Here is a 15,406-nt window from a genome sequence, read left to right on the forward strand (position 1 = left end):
AATAATAATTTATACCCCGCCCGCCTGGCTGGGCTTCCCCAGCCACTCTGGGCGGCTTCCAAAACAAATATTAAAGTACTGTAATACATCCAACACTAAAAGCTTCCCTAAGCAGGGCTGGCTTCATATGTCTTCTGCCAAAGGCAGTATATTCGGCCTTGCGAGAGTAAAAGTGTGCCTCTATTTCGGGATGTTTAAGTTAGACAAAGAGAGTGGCAAAGAGTCAGAATGACGAGGCACAAGGCGGGCCTTGGGAAGAGATCTTTGGGGAGCGATCCTGCTTTTCCTAGCAGCGGGGGGGGGGGCTCCTCCTTTGCCCCCTCCCTAAGAATAAGAGTTTCCGGGGGTCTCGGTTGGGGGCGGGGTTTCCTTCCCCTCGCTGGATCTCCTGCCCAAGGAAACGGGGGCGGGGAAGAGGTGTCCCCCCCTTTCCCCTCCTCCCCCCGGACCAAGAACAAGGAGCTGCTCTGAGGCCTCGGTGTTTCCAGAGGGGGGCAGCCTGCCCCCTCCTTGCCCCCAATTCCTCGCCTCTGGACCCTCAGCAAACCTGGAAGTTCCTGGGGGGGGGCGAGAGACTTTCCCTCCGACCAGCTGCACCAGGGATGCTGAGAGAGGAGAGGAAGGGGCTTCCAGAGCGGGGGGGGGGGGCTTGCCTGGGGGGCGCCCCCTGACGGAAGAGAGAGGAGACTCACCCGGCGAGGGAAGAGCGACCAGAGCCCCACTTCCGGGGGAGGGAGGGGCTTGGGCGCCGGAGGATCTGCCCCTTCCACTATTTCCTGTCCCCTCTAGGAACCCAGCTCCGCTCCTCTTAACCCTTGGAATGCCGGGCGCCCCATCTCTCCCTCGGCGCTCTCTCTCCAATCCCGAGAGATTTCCTAGAGGGACCCTCGCCCCCCGCCAGGATTCCCCGTCCCCTCTAGGAAGGAGGATCGGCTGCTTTTAACCCTTGCGACGGGGAGGACCAGGGGGAGGGTCCCTGGCTGAGAGAGATGCTGCTGGGAGGATGGAGCCTGGTCCCTTCTGCATGCCAAGCAGGTGTCCTGCTCCAGGCCTTCTAACCCCAGCAGCTCCACGCCGTCTGCACCGCCCTTGGCAAACCTCCAGGGGTGGCTGGACTACAACTCCCACCAGCCCCAGCCCGCGGGGTCCATGGTGAGGGATGATGGGAGCTGCAGCCCAGCCTCCTTGGGGAGGCCCATTGGCAGGAGGTCTCTTTCCGCAAGGGATGCTCTCATTCCTTCTCAGAGACGCGGCCAGGGCCCTTCTGCATGCCAAGCAGGTGTCCCCAGGCCCTGAGCTATGGGGGCCCTTCCCAGAGGACTCAAGGGGCAGAGCTGTGAGCTGGGTCTTGTCTGGGTCTTTCACCAAACAGCCCCTTCATTCCAGCTGCCACCCCAGAGTATTTTTATATTTTCCTTTATGATTTATGACCTTATTTTTCATTTATTAAAATTCGTATACTGCCTTCATTGGAAGATATCAGGGCATTACGCAGCATTAACATTCAAAATAAAAACATCAATTACATAATAAAAACAAAAATGAAACACACCAATATTTCCGTCTCCCACAAAGACGCTGAAAATGATAAAGTCTCATTAGCCAAAGGCCTGATGGTTATGTTGTACTTTCTTAAACACCCTTCCAAACTCTCAGCCAATCAACAGCCCCTCCCCCAGATGACATTGCCTTAAACCTATTATAATACTGAACTTGACTTACTTTTATTACATAAATGACTTTGCTAGAGGAATACACAGCTTTAAATACAAACACCAGAATATGGCACCCAAATTTTAAGCAGACACAAATGCATGAACAATTTCTAAGAGTCTCATGGGAGAGCCAGTGTAGTATATTCCCTAGAGTATTCAACAAGACCCTGGGAGACCTGGGTTCAAATCCCTACTTGACCTCGAAGCTCACTGGGAGACCTTGGGGAGCCTAACCTAACTCTCAGTTATTCTCATGATTGAAAAGGAGGTGAAGAACCATGTGACCCCACAAGAACAGAACAAGAAAGGAGATTCTGACTAAACATCAAGAAGATGCATTGCATTGGTCAGACTAGATGACCCTCAAGATTCCTCCCAAAGCTACTACAGTGGTACCTCGGGTTAAGAACTTAATTCATTCTGGAGGTCCGTTCTTAACCTGAAACTGTTCTTAACCTGATTTACCACTTTAGCTAATAGGCCTTCTGCTGCTGCCAGAGCCCGATTTCTGTTCTCATCCTCCTGAAGCTTCTGTAACCCGAGGTACCACTGTATTCTATAACTCCAGGCTTTCCCCCGCTGTGAGTTCTTTCATGGGATTTTCTTCCAGCTGAAGCTCTTTCCATATTTTAAGCACTATTCGGGTTTCTCCGTCGTATGAATTCTTTGGTGGGAAGTGAGACTAGCCTTCCGACTGAAGCTCTTTCGACACTCCAAGCAATTAAATGGTTTCTCCCTTGTATGAATTCTTTGATGGGTTTTGAAATGTGAGCTGTGATTGAAGCTCTTCCCACATTCCAGGCACTGATATGGTTTCTCCCCACTGTGAATTCTTTTATGTCTATGGAAGTCTCTTCTTATAGTAAAAAACTTATCACATTCTAAGCACTGATATAGTTTCTCCCTTGTATGAATTCTTTGATGGGAAGTAAGACCATCCTTCCGACTGAAGCTCTTCCCACACTCTAAGCACTGATATGGTTTCTCCCCACTGTGAATTCTCTTATGTTGATGGAAGTCTCTTCTTGTAGTAAAGCACTTCTCACATTCCAGGGACTGAAATGGTTTTCCACCTATATGAATTATTTGATGGTAAGTAAGACTATTATTCCAATTGAAACTCTTTCCACACTCCCAGCATTGACATGGTTTCTCCCGTGTATGAATTCTTCGATGAGAAGTGAGACCGGAGCTCTGACTGAAGCTCTTTCCACACTCCAAGCAGTGATAGGGCTTCTCTCCCGTATGAATTCTTTGATGGGAAGTAAGACTATCCTTCCAACTGAAGCTCTTTCCACATTCCAAACACTGAAAGGGTTTCTTCCCAATAGGATTTCTTTGATGGGAAGTGGCATGGGAGCCCTGACTGAAGTTCTCCCCACACTCCAAATCTTGATATGGCTTCTTCACTGTGTGGATTTTGTCCTGTTGTCCCTTGTTCTTAATTTCTAATTCATCACCACCTGCAACAAAGAGAGGAACAGATCAGAGCCTAAGAAAGAAATGGAGTTCCCAGTTTTTGAATAATGCTAATGAACATTTGTGATCAAGGAAGATCTGAAGATGGGAAGTCTTTTTTGAATTTTCATATCTTGGATAAGGGAGGATAAACACAGGAAGGTGATGGAGAGCAGATGAAGGGCTGAGGAAAGGGGACGAGGCTCCCAGGTGGGAGCTGGGAGGGTTCGCTCTTCTGTGTCTGGAATAAGGATACAAAGAGCTTGGGCTTAACATACTCTAATTTCTATTCTATTTTAATTGGAAAACTTTCAATAAAAATCAATTTCTTAAAATAAAAAGTCCCTTTGCTCAACTAAAAATGGACAGAAACAAAAACCTGACAGAAGCAACACTCAGAAAGCCTATCCACATCCTGATCCTTGTGCAAAAAGACAGAAGCAGAGGAACAATATTCGCAGACAAAACAGTCCCCAGCCTTCCATGCAAGGTGAGCTGGGGGGTGGGGGTGGTGAGAATCCCAGGTGCTCTAGGTGGCAACGTTGGGATCCATCCAAATATGGGAGGTTTCTCACGGTGAAATATCTACTGAATTACAAAACAGATATTATGACCCAAGAGGGAACTTTACCCAGAGAGATCATGGTCCTACAAGTCTCCTCTGTAACCTCCTTATGCAGAGCTCTCTGGGCAGGATCCAGCAACGCCCACTCCTCAGCCGTGAACCGAACAGTGACATCTTCAAAAGAAACTGAGCTCTGAAAGAAAAATATCCTTCTCTTAGGCAGAATAAAAATAATTTCCTGCATGTTGCTCTTTTGCTTCCTGCCTGGGTTGTTTTAATTGGATTGGTCTGCTGCACATTCTGATTATTGGTGCTTATTTTTATTGCTTTAATGCAGTTCTTTCATTGTGTATTTTAATGATGGACAGGAATCTTAGTGAAAATGGGTGGAACGCCACCTTGTTTTATTCAGATCAATATGTCTATGCAAGTCTCAGAATCCCCTGTCTCCCCCCCTCAACCTCTTTCCCCCCAGGCTCCTTCCCCCTACCTGATCTGGTTCCTCAGCCGCTGCTTCTCCTCCACCAGGATGAAGAGATGGAGGAGGAGGTCTTGCCGGCATCCTTCTTTCACCTGCGAGAGACAAAGGGAAGTGGGGAGACAGGAGTGCAGGATGCTTCTCTCAGAGGTGCATTTGGGAGTTTGTCCCCATTTCATATTTTAGTTATGTTCAAATATATCTCATCTCCTTTGGGTTCTTGGCCCCAAGTGGCTTCTCCCAAACACTGAAAGAACCCACAGAGTAGTTTGAGAATCTCCAGAATGTGACCCAACTGAGAAGAAATTCCTTCCTCCTTACCCAGCGGCCTCTCTCTGGTGTCCAACGATGTCCTCTCTGCCCCAAAGGAATCAGAACCCGTTTCTGCAAACAAAACCTTTCCCTGAAATAGGATTCCAAACAGAGAATAGGGAAGAGGGTCAGAATAAGAATGAGAGAGGCAAAAACTTTAGAGGTTTCTGATATCGCTCCTTGGAAGCTTTCCAAAAAAAGGATGGGCTATTAGTAGAGCATTTGGGGATACTTTCCCTCCTGTTTGGAGCCCCTTGGGAGTATCCAGAGGAAAGTCTCTCTCACCTGCTTCCTCTCCTCTGCCTGACTCAGGAGGAAACCTTCGGCCAGGGCCACTGCCTGGGAACTGGTCTCTGCTCCGCATTCCCTCACCCAGCTCTCCATCTCCGCTGGAAGGACAGCCAGGAACTGCTCCAAGATCACCAGGTCCAGCATCTCAGCTTTCGTGTGCCTTTCTGGCTTCAGCCATTGGTGGTCAAAGCGGTGGAGTTGGCTGCAGACCTCACGGGGTCCTTCAGCCTCCTGGTGACAGGACTGCCTCAACTGCTGGCTCTGCGCCTCTGAGCAAAGGGTGTCCTCCTCTCCCAGGATCTTCTGCATGGAGCTTTCCCAGAATCCCCCCCTGCTCCCAGTTTCCATAGCATGGCCTCTTCCTGTTCCAGGGCCAGCTGAGTCTTCCTCATCCATCTTTTCTTTGACCAAGTTCTGTCTGTCCGAATTAGAGGTGCTGCTAAATACTGCAAAGCAAACACATTGCTTTTAGGAAATTGGTACACGGTCAGAAGAAGAAGGTCTCCTGAGCAAGTGTGGATGAGTCTTGCTAGGAACCAGGGCTGGACTGCACCACATGCCAGACTCTGAGCTTTCTTGAAGAAGGAAAGGAAGAAGTAAGAACAAGAAATCCTCTCGCCCTCCTGGAAGGAAAGTGACCAGGCCAAATGTGGAGGCAAATGAAGCAGTTTCTGTGAGATGAATCAGCCTGGTGGCTCCTGCCTCTCAGTGTTTTCAGCCCAGGAATGAAGTCAGAACAATGATTCCTTTGTTCCGAGTGTAATGTGGGCACTAGGCCAGAGTGGGGCTCCTCAAGAGTTGCTCTCCCTCCCACCCCCATTTCAGGGCGCTCTCCTTTTCTGCTTCTGCCTGTTTTCTAGCACTGTGCATCTCCAACGTCCTCCAGACAGACTCCTGGGGTGGGATCCCTTTTTATCTGTTCTGAGGGTCAGATCCTGATCTGGCCAAGCTCTTGAGGGCCAAATGGGCGAGGCCAAAGTTCATGTGGGATGGACCAAAGGACAGCACTAAGAAGCAAGTGCAATACTGCATCCATGCCCCCCCTCACTGAAGCCCCACAACATTGAGAACACATCTAATTCCCCTCTCAAACAGCTGCTTTGGTGGCCAGTTCATTTCCTGGCCCAGTTCAAGGGGCTCACATTTGGTGCCCCAAATATCAGAACATCTGCAGGACTGGGGCACAAGAGCCCCCCCTCCCCCTGCGCTTCCTTCCAGCAACTGGACCCCCCCTGCATCCCGGGGACACCCCCTCTTCTCCCCAATGCAGAGACTCACCGGCTCCCCGGAGGCGCCACGGAAGCAGCACTTGCAGAAGAGAGAGACAAAGGCCCCGCCTCCTCTTTAGGCAGGGCGGAGAGGGAGGGGCTTGGGCTCGGGAAGTTCTCCCCCCCAACGCCTTTATTTTCTCCCCACTCTAGGAATCCAGCTCAATCCCTTTTAACCCTTGGCAAGCCAGCTCCCCCTCTCTCCAGTGCCGGGGAGTTCCACAGGTGAACTCTGCCTTGCCTTTAATTTTATCTGTCCCGACTCCTTGGGTGTCTTTGAGTTCCACTGTCAGGAGATGCAACTCTCCATCCACTTTCTCTAGGCCAGGCTTGGATTTTGAAAATGAGGGGGGGGGGGCTCAGTAATTAGCTAATTGGGAACCACCGCTCTAAAGTCTAAAGAGCCCCAAAGGCTGCAACCTTTCTTCATAGCAAAGTCCGCCTTGATCATTTTGGCAGCCCTTTTCTGACCCTTTTCCAACTCCCCAAACATCCTTCATGAGAGGCGACTGTGCCCCCCATGAGGTTACGCCATGGATTTGGGACCGGGGGGGGGGGGGCTGCAGGGCTCTGTCCGGGGCCTGTTGTTGCTCCATCTGTCGATCTTTGATGGAGGAATTGAGGGGATGCTCATCCAGTTTGCAGATGACGCCAAACTGGGAGGGGCAGCTAATGGCACAGAATTACCATTACAGATTGGAGAACTGGGGGCAAGCTGACAAAATGAATTTCCCTAGGGACAAAGGTCAGGTGCTGCACTTAGGCAGGAAGAACCAGATGCAGAACTATAGAATGGGGGACATAGCAGTGCATGTGGAAAAGATCGAGGGGTCTTGGTGGACCCCAAGCTCCACCTGAGTTCACAGTGTGATGCAGCTGAGAAGAAGCGAATGCTACTCTAGGCAGCGTCCACAGAAATCCAGTGTAATACAGTGTAAATAAATACGTAGTTTAGATCTACAGATGGGTCATTCTTCTTGCTGTGCAATGACAGAAGATTGGTGTGCATAAATCAAGCTGGTTTATGTCGCTGAAGGGCACACTGGAATGAGGGGACGCGCCATTCCAAAGTTGTGCTTACTGGGAGGATGCCCGGAAAGGTCAGGGAGACTGAGGGGTCAACCCCAGAGCATCATAAATCCCAGCAGGAGTTCCGCTCCTTCCTCCTGGGCCGTGTCAGGAAAGTGGTGTTGGGGGATGAGTGTTCAGACCCCTGGGCTCTCACTTGTGGGGTGCCTCAGGGTTCTGTCCTCTCCCCCATGCTTTTCAACATTTACATGCAGCCACTGGGAGAGATAATCAGGGGGTTTGGGCTGGGTGTTCATCAGTATGCGGATGATACCCAGCTCTACCTCTCTTTTAAATCAGAGCCAGTGAAGGCGGTGAAGGTCCTGCGTGAGTGTCTGGAGGTGGTTGGAGGATGGATGGCGGCTAACAGATTGAGGCTGAACCCTGACAAGACAGAAGGGCTGTTTTGGGGGGACAGGAGGCGGGCTGGTGTGGAGGATTCCCTGGTCCTGAATGGGGTAGCTGTGCCCCTGAAGGACCAGGTGCGCAGCCTGGGAGTCATTTTGGACTCACAGCTGTCCATGGAGGCACAGGTCAAATCTGTATCCAGGGCAGCTCCACCTGGTACGCAGGCTGAGACCCTCCCTGCCCACGGACTGTCTTGCCGGAGTGGTGCATGCTCTGGTTATCTCCCACTTGGACTACTGCAATGCACTCTATGTGAAACTACCTTTGAAGGTGACCTGGAAACTACAACTAATCCAGAATGCAGCAGCTAGACGGGTGACTGGGAGCAACTGCCGAGACCATATAACACCAGACCTGAATGACCTACATTGGCTCCTAGTACATTTCCGAGCACAATTCAAAGTGTTGGTGCTGACCTTGAAAGCCCTAAACGGCCTTGGTCCAGTATACCTGAAGGAGCATCTCCACCCCCATCATTCAGTCTGGACACTGAGGTCCGGCTCTGAGGGCTTTCTAGAAGTTCCCTCACTGCAAGAAGCGAAGTTACAGGGAACCAGGCAGAGGGCCTTCTCGGTAGTGGTGCCCGCCCTGTGGAACACCCCTCCCATTAGATGTCAAGGAGATGAAGAACTGCACAACTTTTAGAAGAAAACTGAAGGCAGCCCTGTTTAGGGAGGTTTTTAATGTTTGATTTATTATTATTTATATATAAATTTGTTGGAAGCCGCCCATAGTGGCTCAGGAAACCCAGCCAGATGGGTGGGGTATAAATATAACAACTACAACACAACAATTACTACTACTAATACTACTACTACTAAAATCCCTCTCAGCCATGAATATCACTGGCTGACCTTGAGGACCAGGCACTACATCACAACATTAACAGGGGGTTGGACTAGATGACCCTCAGCATCCCTTCAAACACTACAATCTTATAAGTTATTTGATGGGAAGTGAAACTTTCATTCCAGGTGAAGCTTTTTCCACATTTCAAGCACTATTAGGGTTTCTCCGTCACATGAATTCTTTGATGGGAAGAGAGTGTTTGCTTCAAGGTGAAGCTCTTTCTACACTCTAGGCACTGAAATGGTTTTCCCCCACTGTGAATTCTCTGATGTCACAGAAGCGCTCTTCTTGCAGGAAGGCCCAATGTGCATTCTAAGGACTGATACAGTTTCTTCGCTGCATGAATTATTTCGTGGGAAGTGAGATGGTCTTTCCTGCTGAAGCTCTTTCCACATTCTAAGCACTGATAGGGTTTCTCCCCTGTATGAGTTCTTTCATGAGAACTGAGAGTGGAGCGGTGATTGAAGCTCTTTCCACATTCCACACACTGATATGGTTTCTCCCCTGTATGAACTCTTTGATGGGAAGTGAGATAGGCCTTCATACTGAAGCTCTTTCCACATTCCAAGCATTGATATGGCTTCTCCCCTATATGAATTCTTTGATGGGAAGTGAGATAGGTCTTCATACTGAAGCTCTTTCCACATTCCAAGCACTGATAGGGTTTCTCCCCTGTATGGATTCTTTGATGGGAAGTGAGACTGACTCTGTGAATGAAGCTCTTCCCACATTCCAAGCACTGATAGGGTTTCTCCCCTGTATGAGTTCTTTGATGGAAAGTAAAAGAGTCGCGTCGACTAAAGCTCTTTCCACATTCCAAGCACTGAAATGGTTTCTCCCCTTTATGAGTTATTTGATGGGCAGTGAGTTTGATGCTTTCACTGAAGCTCTTTCCACATTCCAAGCACTGATAGGGTTTCTCCCCTATATGAATTCTTTGATGAGACCCAAGGGAGCGGCTATTATTGAAGCTCTTTCCACATTCCAAGCACTGATAGGGTTTCTCACCTGTATGAATACCTTGATGGGACCCAAGGGAGCGGCTATTATTGAAGCTCTTTCCACATTCCAAGCACTGATACGGTTTCTCCCCACTATGAGTTCTTTGATGGTCAGTGAGATGTTGCTTTGTTCTGAAGTTCCTTCCACAGTCTGAGCACTGATACGGTTTATTCCCAATGGGATTTTGATGAGACATGGAATCAGAGCTGTTAGTGAGGTTATCTCCACATTCCAAAGGCTGACATGGCTTCTGCACTGTGTGGATTTTCTCATGGTTTCCCTTGTGCTTCATTTCTAATTCCTCAGCACCTGAAATGAAGAGAGAGAGTGTCAGGATGATATGAAGCCCCCAATTATTGAACAATGCTCATTAGCGCTTGTGATCGAGGAAGAACTGAAAGGATTTAGATGATGAGCGTAAGCAGTGCACCCTTCCCTCCTCTCTGAGTTTTCTTTCTCCAGAGCAGGAGCCCCGGACCAGCTGCGTGTGTCAGGCACCCCAGAGGGGCTTTCTTTGGGGAACCCTCTTGGCCGACATGCTGAGCTGCTTCTTCCCTTAGATACAGAAGCAGGAGGAACAGCTTCGTGTGAAAAAGGCTCTGGAAGCAGGAAACCCTTTCTGAGAAGGAGAGAGTTGCAAGCGGACCCCTGGGGTGATCTAGTCCTATCCCCTGAAATGCAGGAATCTCAGCTTACACACCCAACCTCTGCTTGCAAAACTCCATTGATTCCTTCTGCAGAGGCAGAAGAGTCATCCAAGCTCTGCTTGAAGTCCTCCAATGAAGGAGAGTCCTGCATCTTCCAAAGAAGTCCAAGGATTGAGTCAGAATCTCCTTTCTTGTAACATGAAGCCACTGGGCTTGGGTCCTCCAGAGCAGCACCAGAAAACAAGGTTGCTCCACCTTCCATGGGAGAGCCCCTTCAATACTGGGAAATCTCCCGATGTTACCTCCCATTCTGCCACATCCCAGATAAGTGATGTCTAATGTCAAGAAGGTGACAGATTCAAGATGGGAGACGGTACATCCATCCCAGTAAACATCTTTAACTGCATTGGGCTTCTGTTTCGGGTCTGCTCCAGGAATGGATGACTCCTTCGACATCACAGGGAAAGGCAGATAAAGAGGATGGTGGGGGTTAAAGCATTCTCTGGATTCCTCTCAGGGCAGGGGAGGAACGGGACCTGTGGCCTGGCATTCGCTTCCCCATGGAAGGCAGGCACTGGGGGCAGGAGCACTTTGTCTGCTGCAACCCCCCCCCAACACCCCGTTTCTGGAAGCAGAAGTCATCCTACGAATTGGATGTTAATTGGCAATTAAAGTAAAGGCATGGACTAGAGGAGATGCAACTACAATCTGTGGTACATTCAGCTGCATGGATTTAAGGTCTGAACTGAGATAAGATATCATTGTGTGCGAGAGATGGTTGGGGGAGAGAATCCCATGGTTGTTTATTTTGAGTTTTTCGCTTTACTTTTATGATATGGCAACCCTCTCAGAATGCAGGTTTAAGAAATATATACAAGTGAGGATGGAATAAGTTGGAGTAACATTAAGATTAACAAACAGCAACAGAGATTGTGTGTGATTTGAAAGGAAGAAAGGAAGGGGAAAGCGGGGAAGCTCTAGTGTTTGACTGGACTATGCTGGCAATATAGAGCCAACCCACCACCCGCCACTTTTTATAGGTTTAAGAGGCTATTTTATTCAGCAAAGTGTGTATCAGAGGAAAGTAAGGGAAGGGAAGAAACTGGATACATCTAACAAGCTAATAAAGAAAGAGAAAGATTTCTTTACAAAAGTGGGAAATAAAGATATAGTACAAGAGATAAAGACATTACCGATACAATACTCAATGCTTGCAAACCAATGCTTGTTCTCCTGCCCTCAATGCTCGCCTGGTCCTGGGACAAGGGGGTCAAGAATGCTTTCCAAAGACACAGAGTCTGTCAGCTGTCCCTCCCTAGTGTTTCTTCTTCCTGCTGTTCCTCTTCCAATATTTCCCCGCTTCTTCCCTCTGCAGCCTCTGAACTATGACCGTCTGCAAACCACGGTTCTAAATCTATACTGTCCTCTTGCCCACGGGAAGGTTCAGGAGCAGGGGGGCAGCCCCCACCATTCTTCCTCAGTCCAGCCCCTGACAGTAGGAGAGGGGGCAGTGATTCCTACAATTTGCATAATTCCGTCAGGATCTTCCTGCCTCTTTCTCACCTTGCCCATCTTTGGTCATCCTGTTTCCGTTTAACAAGAAGGCGAAAGACTTGTGATCGTGAGCAATGATCTGAACCTAGACATCTCTGTCTCCAACCTGCCTTTGCACCCCCTTGCCAGGGAGTGGGTGGATCCCACTGGGGAGCTGAGAATCCTGCAACGAGCAACCCTATATTTGCATGTGTTGATAATGCCTGATGTGTGTGAACTCAGGATGTTCCTGAATGCCTTGCAGGAGGCGGGAATAAGGCTTCCACCAGGACCCCATGGAGGCTTTCGTGTCGTATTAGAGTTATGTCAATCTATCTACAGACATAAACCATATCATGAATTCAGATTAACACACATCTCCTGACACTCTAGGTGGCAAAGTTGAGATCCGTCAAAATCTGGAAGGTTTCTGATATAAAAATATTGACTGAATTTCAAAACAAGGATTATGACCAAACAGGGAACCTTACCGGGAGAGTTCATGATCCTCCAAGTCTCCTCCATGACTTCCTTATGCAGAGCTCTCTGGGCAGGATCCAGCAACGCCCACTCCTCAGCCGTGAAACAAACAGCGACATCTTCAAAAGAAACTGGACCCTAAAAGAAAAAAGATCCATGTCTTACACAACATAAAGATTATTTACTGCACATTCCTCTTTCTGCCTGCATTGCATTAATCAGATTTGTTTGCTGCACATTTTGACTGTGGTTGCATAATTTAATGTTTTGGGAATCTTTCATGCTGTTTTTAATGATGGGTATGAATCTTAGTGAAAATGGATGGAACTGTATGTTTATTTCTTCAAATCATTCTGTCTGTGCAAGCAAGCCAGTTTTCCAGATTTGACAGAAGAAAAAAGAGCAGGAGAGAGATTCCTTTGCCCCCAGAAATGCCCTGGCTGCCCCCCCCATCCTCCCTCCCCCCAAGGCTCCTTCCCCCCACCTGATCCGGTTCCTCAGCCGCTGCTTTCCCTCCACCAGGAGGAAGAGATGGAGGAGGAGGAGGTCTTGCCGGCATTCTTCTTTCACCTGTGAGAGACAAAGGGAAGTGGGGAGACCGGAGTGCAGGATGCTTCTCTCAGAGGTGCATTTGGGGGTTTGCCCCCATTTCATATTTTAGTTATGTTCAAATATATCTCATCTCCTTTGGGTTCTTGGCCCCAAGTGTCTTCCCCAAAACACTGAAAGAACCCACAGATTATATTGAGAATGGCCAGAATGTGACCAAACGGAAGAAAAACTCCTTCCTCCTTACCCAGCGGCCCCTCTCTGGTGTCCAACGAAGTCCTCTCTGCCTCAGAGGAATCAGGACACGTTTCTGCCAACAGATCCCTTTCCTGAAAGAGCAACAAGAATTTGAAATAGAGAATGTGGAGATGGGTTTGAGAAGGAATGGCTGGGACAAAAACTTGAGGAGTATCCAATGTCACTCCAAAAAAAGGGGATGGGATTTAGGGATCTTCTCCCTCCTTGGAGCCCCTTGGGAGTATCCGGAGGAAAGTCTCTCTCACCTGCTTCCTCTCCTCCGCCTGACTCAGGAGGAAACCTTCGGCCAGGGCCACTGCCTGGGAACTGGTCTCTGCTCCGCATTCCCTCACCCAGCTCTCCATCTCCGGCGGAAGGACAGCCAGGAACTGCTCCAAGATCACCAGGTCCAGCATCTCAGCTTTCGTGTGCCTTTCTGGCTTCAGCCACTGGTGGCAGAAGTGGTGGAGTCGGCTGCAAACCTCACGGGGTCCTTTGACTTGCAGGTAGCAGAACCAGCTGAACTGCCGGCTCTGCGCCTCTGAGCGAAGAGTGTGTTCCTCACCCAGGATCTTCTGCACAGAGCTTTCCCAGAATCCCCCACTGCTCCCATTGTCAATGCCATGACCTCTCCCGGCTCTGGAGCCAGCTGAGTCTTGCTCATCCATCTTCGCTCTCAGGAAATCTCCAAAAGATCAGAAGGAACCCCTTGGTCCTCTGCCAAGTTCTGTCCGTCCGAAAGTGAGGTGCTGGCAAATTCTACAAAGAAAGACATTGTTCTGTTATAGAACTGATAGACGGGAAGGAGAAGGTGGTTCCCTGAGTAAGCATAGATGAGTCTTGGAAGGAACCAGGACCCTGACTCTGAGCTTTCTTTAAGAAAAAAAGGAAGAAGGAAGAAGAAGAAATCATCTAGTCCCCCTACAAGGAACGTGATTTATCTGGCAACACCTTGAGGGTCAAGTGGGTGAGCCCAAAGTTCACGTGGGCAGGGCCAAAGGACAGCACTAAAAGAAAGTACAGTAGGATTCACCTTATTTCTGTGATTGTAAGTGGTTTTAAACTCTTTTTGTTATACTGTTGTAATGTTGAAATCTGCCCTAAAATCATAAGGATTGGTAATTAATAATAATTAAAGTAACAATAATGTGGCATAGCATAACCCCCCCCCCCTACCACATCTGCTTAGAGGTTCTCAGTAGCTAGCATTGCCCCTGGCTAGTTTGCCAGCCCCAGTCTCTTTGGGACAAGAGGAGGAGGCCATGGTATTCCATGCTCTGGATCCAATGGGATCATTGCAATGCCCTCAGTGTGCAGCTGCCCTTGAAGACAACTCAGAAACGGATGCAAAATGCAGTCCTTGGATTATGGGCCGGGCTCCTTCTCTTTATTAATTTCATTCACTTCTGGGCCCAGTTCAAGGGACTCACAGGAGCTGTTCTTTTTGGCCCCCAAGTATCTGAAGAAAGGCCTCCTTCGCTACACCCCCCCTTGGGGGCTCGGGGGGGGGCAGAGGGGCCCTCTTGGTGGTTTCCCCACACTCCAGAGCTTTGGGTGGCCAAAGAGAGGGCAGCCTGGTGGCGGTTCCTCCTGGGGAATTTCCTGCCCCCTTCCCCTCTTGACTGAGCTCTCGGATGCCCGCCCCACACCCCAAGCTTCTTTCACTGAACCCCAGAACTGCAGAGCTGGAAGGGACACTGGGGGTCATGTGACCCAACTCCCCGCAATGGAGGCATCTCAACTCACACATCCTTGAGAGATGGACATCCAAACTCTGCTTAGAAACCTTCAGGGAAGCTGAGATTCCTGCTTTGCAGGGGGTTGGACTAGATGACCCTCGGGCTCCCTTCCAGCTGTACGATTCCATGTCCCTATGATTCTCACAGGGGCCTCAATGGGAAGCCCCCCAGTAGAGCTGGGGCGCAAGAGCCCCCCCCCTCTCCCCCTGCGCCCCCTTCCAGCAACTGGGATTCAGTAGCATCTCTGGGGAGACAAGAGCTCAGCCCTCGAGGATGAAGCCAAGCAGAGCCTCTCCTCCTCCTCCTCCCTGCCCTGGTCCCAGCCTGGCCTAAAGTGGCAGGGAGTTCCGCAGGCTTGTTTCTGCCCCGCAGGAAGAAGCGCTTTCTCTTCTCTGCCCCTTCCCCTCTTCCAACAGTCTCAATTGATTGCATGGGTCTCGCTCCCTTCTTATTATTATTTGCATCTATTTGGCGTACAAATCTTTCTTTCCCCCTGCGGCGCCTGGATTCCGGGGTCTGAAGGGGGCTTCTTGGCAGGGCCTTGCCTTCCCTCCCCCAAGCCAGGGGTGCCGAGGAAATGCCCTGGTCCCCTGCTCCCGACTTGGGGACCCCCCTGCACCCCCTTCTCCCCACTGCGCCCTCGGGGGGGCGGGAGACAGAGGAGACTCACCCCAGGCAGAAGCTGCACAGGCGACCGGAGGTCCCGCCCCCTCGCCCACTGTTTCCTGCCCCCTCTAGGAACCCGGCTCCGTTCCTCTTAACCCTTGGAATGCCGAGCACCCCACTTCTCCCTCCTTGCTCTGGAGG

At 49.8% G+C, this 15,406-nt stretch overlaps 3 protein-coding genes across 3 annotated transcripts in view; all 3 read right to left on the reverse strand.

Moving 5' to 3' along the window:
• Nucleotides 1-1,423: 1,423 nt before the first annotated feature.
• On the reverse strand, nt 1,424-6,139 carry LOC308572659 (uncharacterized protein). Its single transcript, XM_081168928.1, has 6 exons — nt 6,098-6,139; nt 4,814-5,265; nt 4,538-4,619; nt 4,229-4,311; nt 3,805-3,931; nt 1,424-3,178 (listed from the first exon to the last, which is right to left on the reverse strand). Exons 2-6 carry the CDS (start codon nt 5,213-5,215, stop codon nt 2,352-2,354), a joined length of 1,521 nt encoding a protein of 506 aa, XP_081025054.1. The 5' UTR covers nt 5,216-5,265; nt 6,098-6,139; the 3' UTR covers nt 1,424-2,351.
• A 2,091-nt stretch (nt 6,140-8,230) lies between these two features.
• The window catches only part of LOC308572657 (zinc finger protein 213-like), a 32,630-nt gene continuing 25,454 nt past the window's right edge, over nt 8,231-15,406 (reverse strand). Inside the window, exons 5-6 of the mRNA XM_081168926.1 lie at nt 12,086-12,212; nt 8,231-9,723 (exon numbers count right to left, since the gene is read on the reverse strand). Coding sequence (XP_081025052.1) covers nt 8,684-9,723; nt 12,086-12,212 — 1,167 coding nt within the window. The 3' untranslated portion in view covers nt 8,231-8,683. The remainder of the gene's footprint in view (nt 9,724-12,085; nt 12,213-15,406) is intronic.
• On the reverse strand, nt 12,632-15,307 carry LOC308572677 (zinc finger protein 24-like). Its single transcript, XM_081168962.1, has 3 exons — nt 15,270-15,307; nt 13,127-13,619; nt 12,632-12,952 (listed from the first exon to the last, which is right to left on the reverse strand). Exons 2-3 carry the CDS (start codon nt 13,526-13,528, stop codon nt 12,725-12,727), a joined length of 630 nt encoding a protein of 209 aa, XP_081025088.1. The 5' UTR covers nt 13,529-13,619; nt 15,270-15,307; the 3' UTR covers nt 12,632-12,724.

Source organism: Podarcis bocagei (genome assembly GCF_964188305.1).
Source record: "Podarcis bocagei genome assembly, chromosome: 13".
NCBI classification, from domain to species: Eukaryota; Metazoa; Chordata; class Lepidosauria; order Squamata; family Lacertidae; genus Podarcis; species Podarcis bocagei.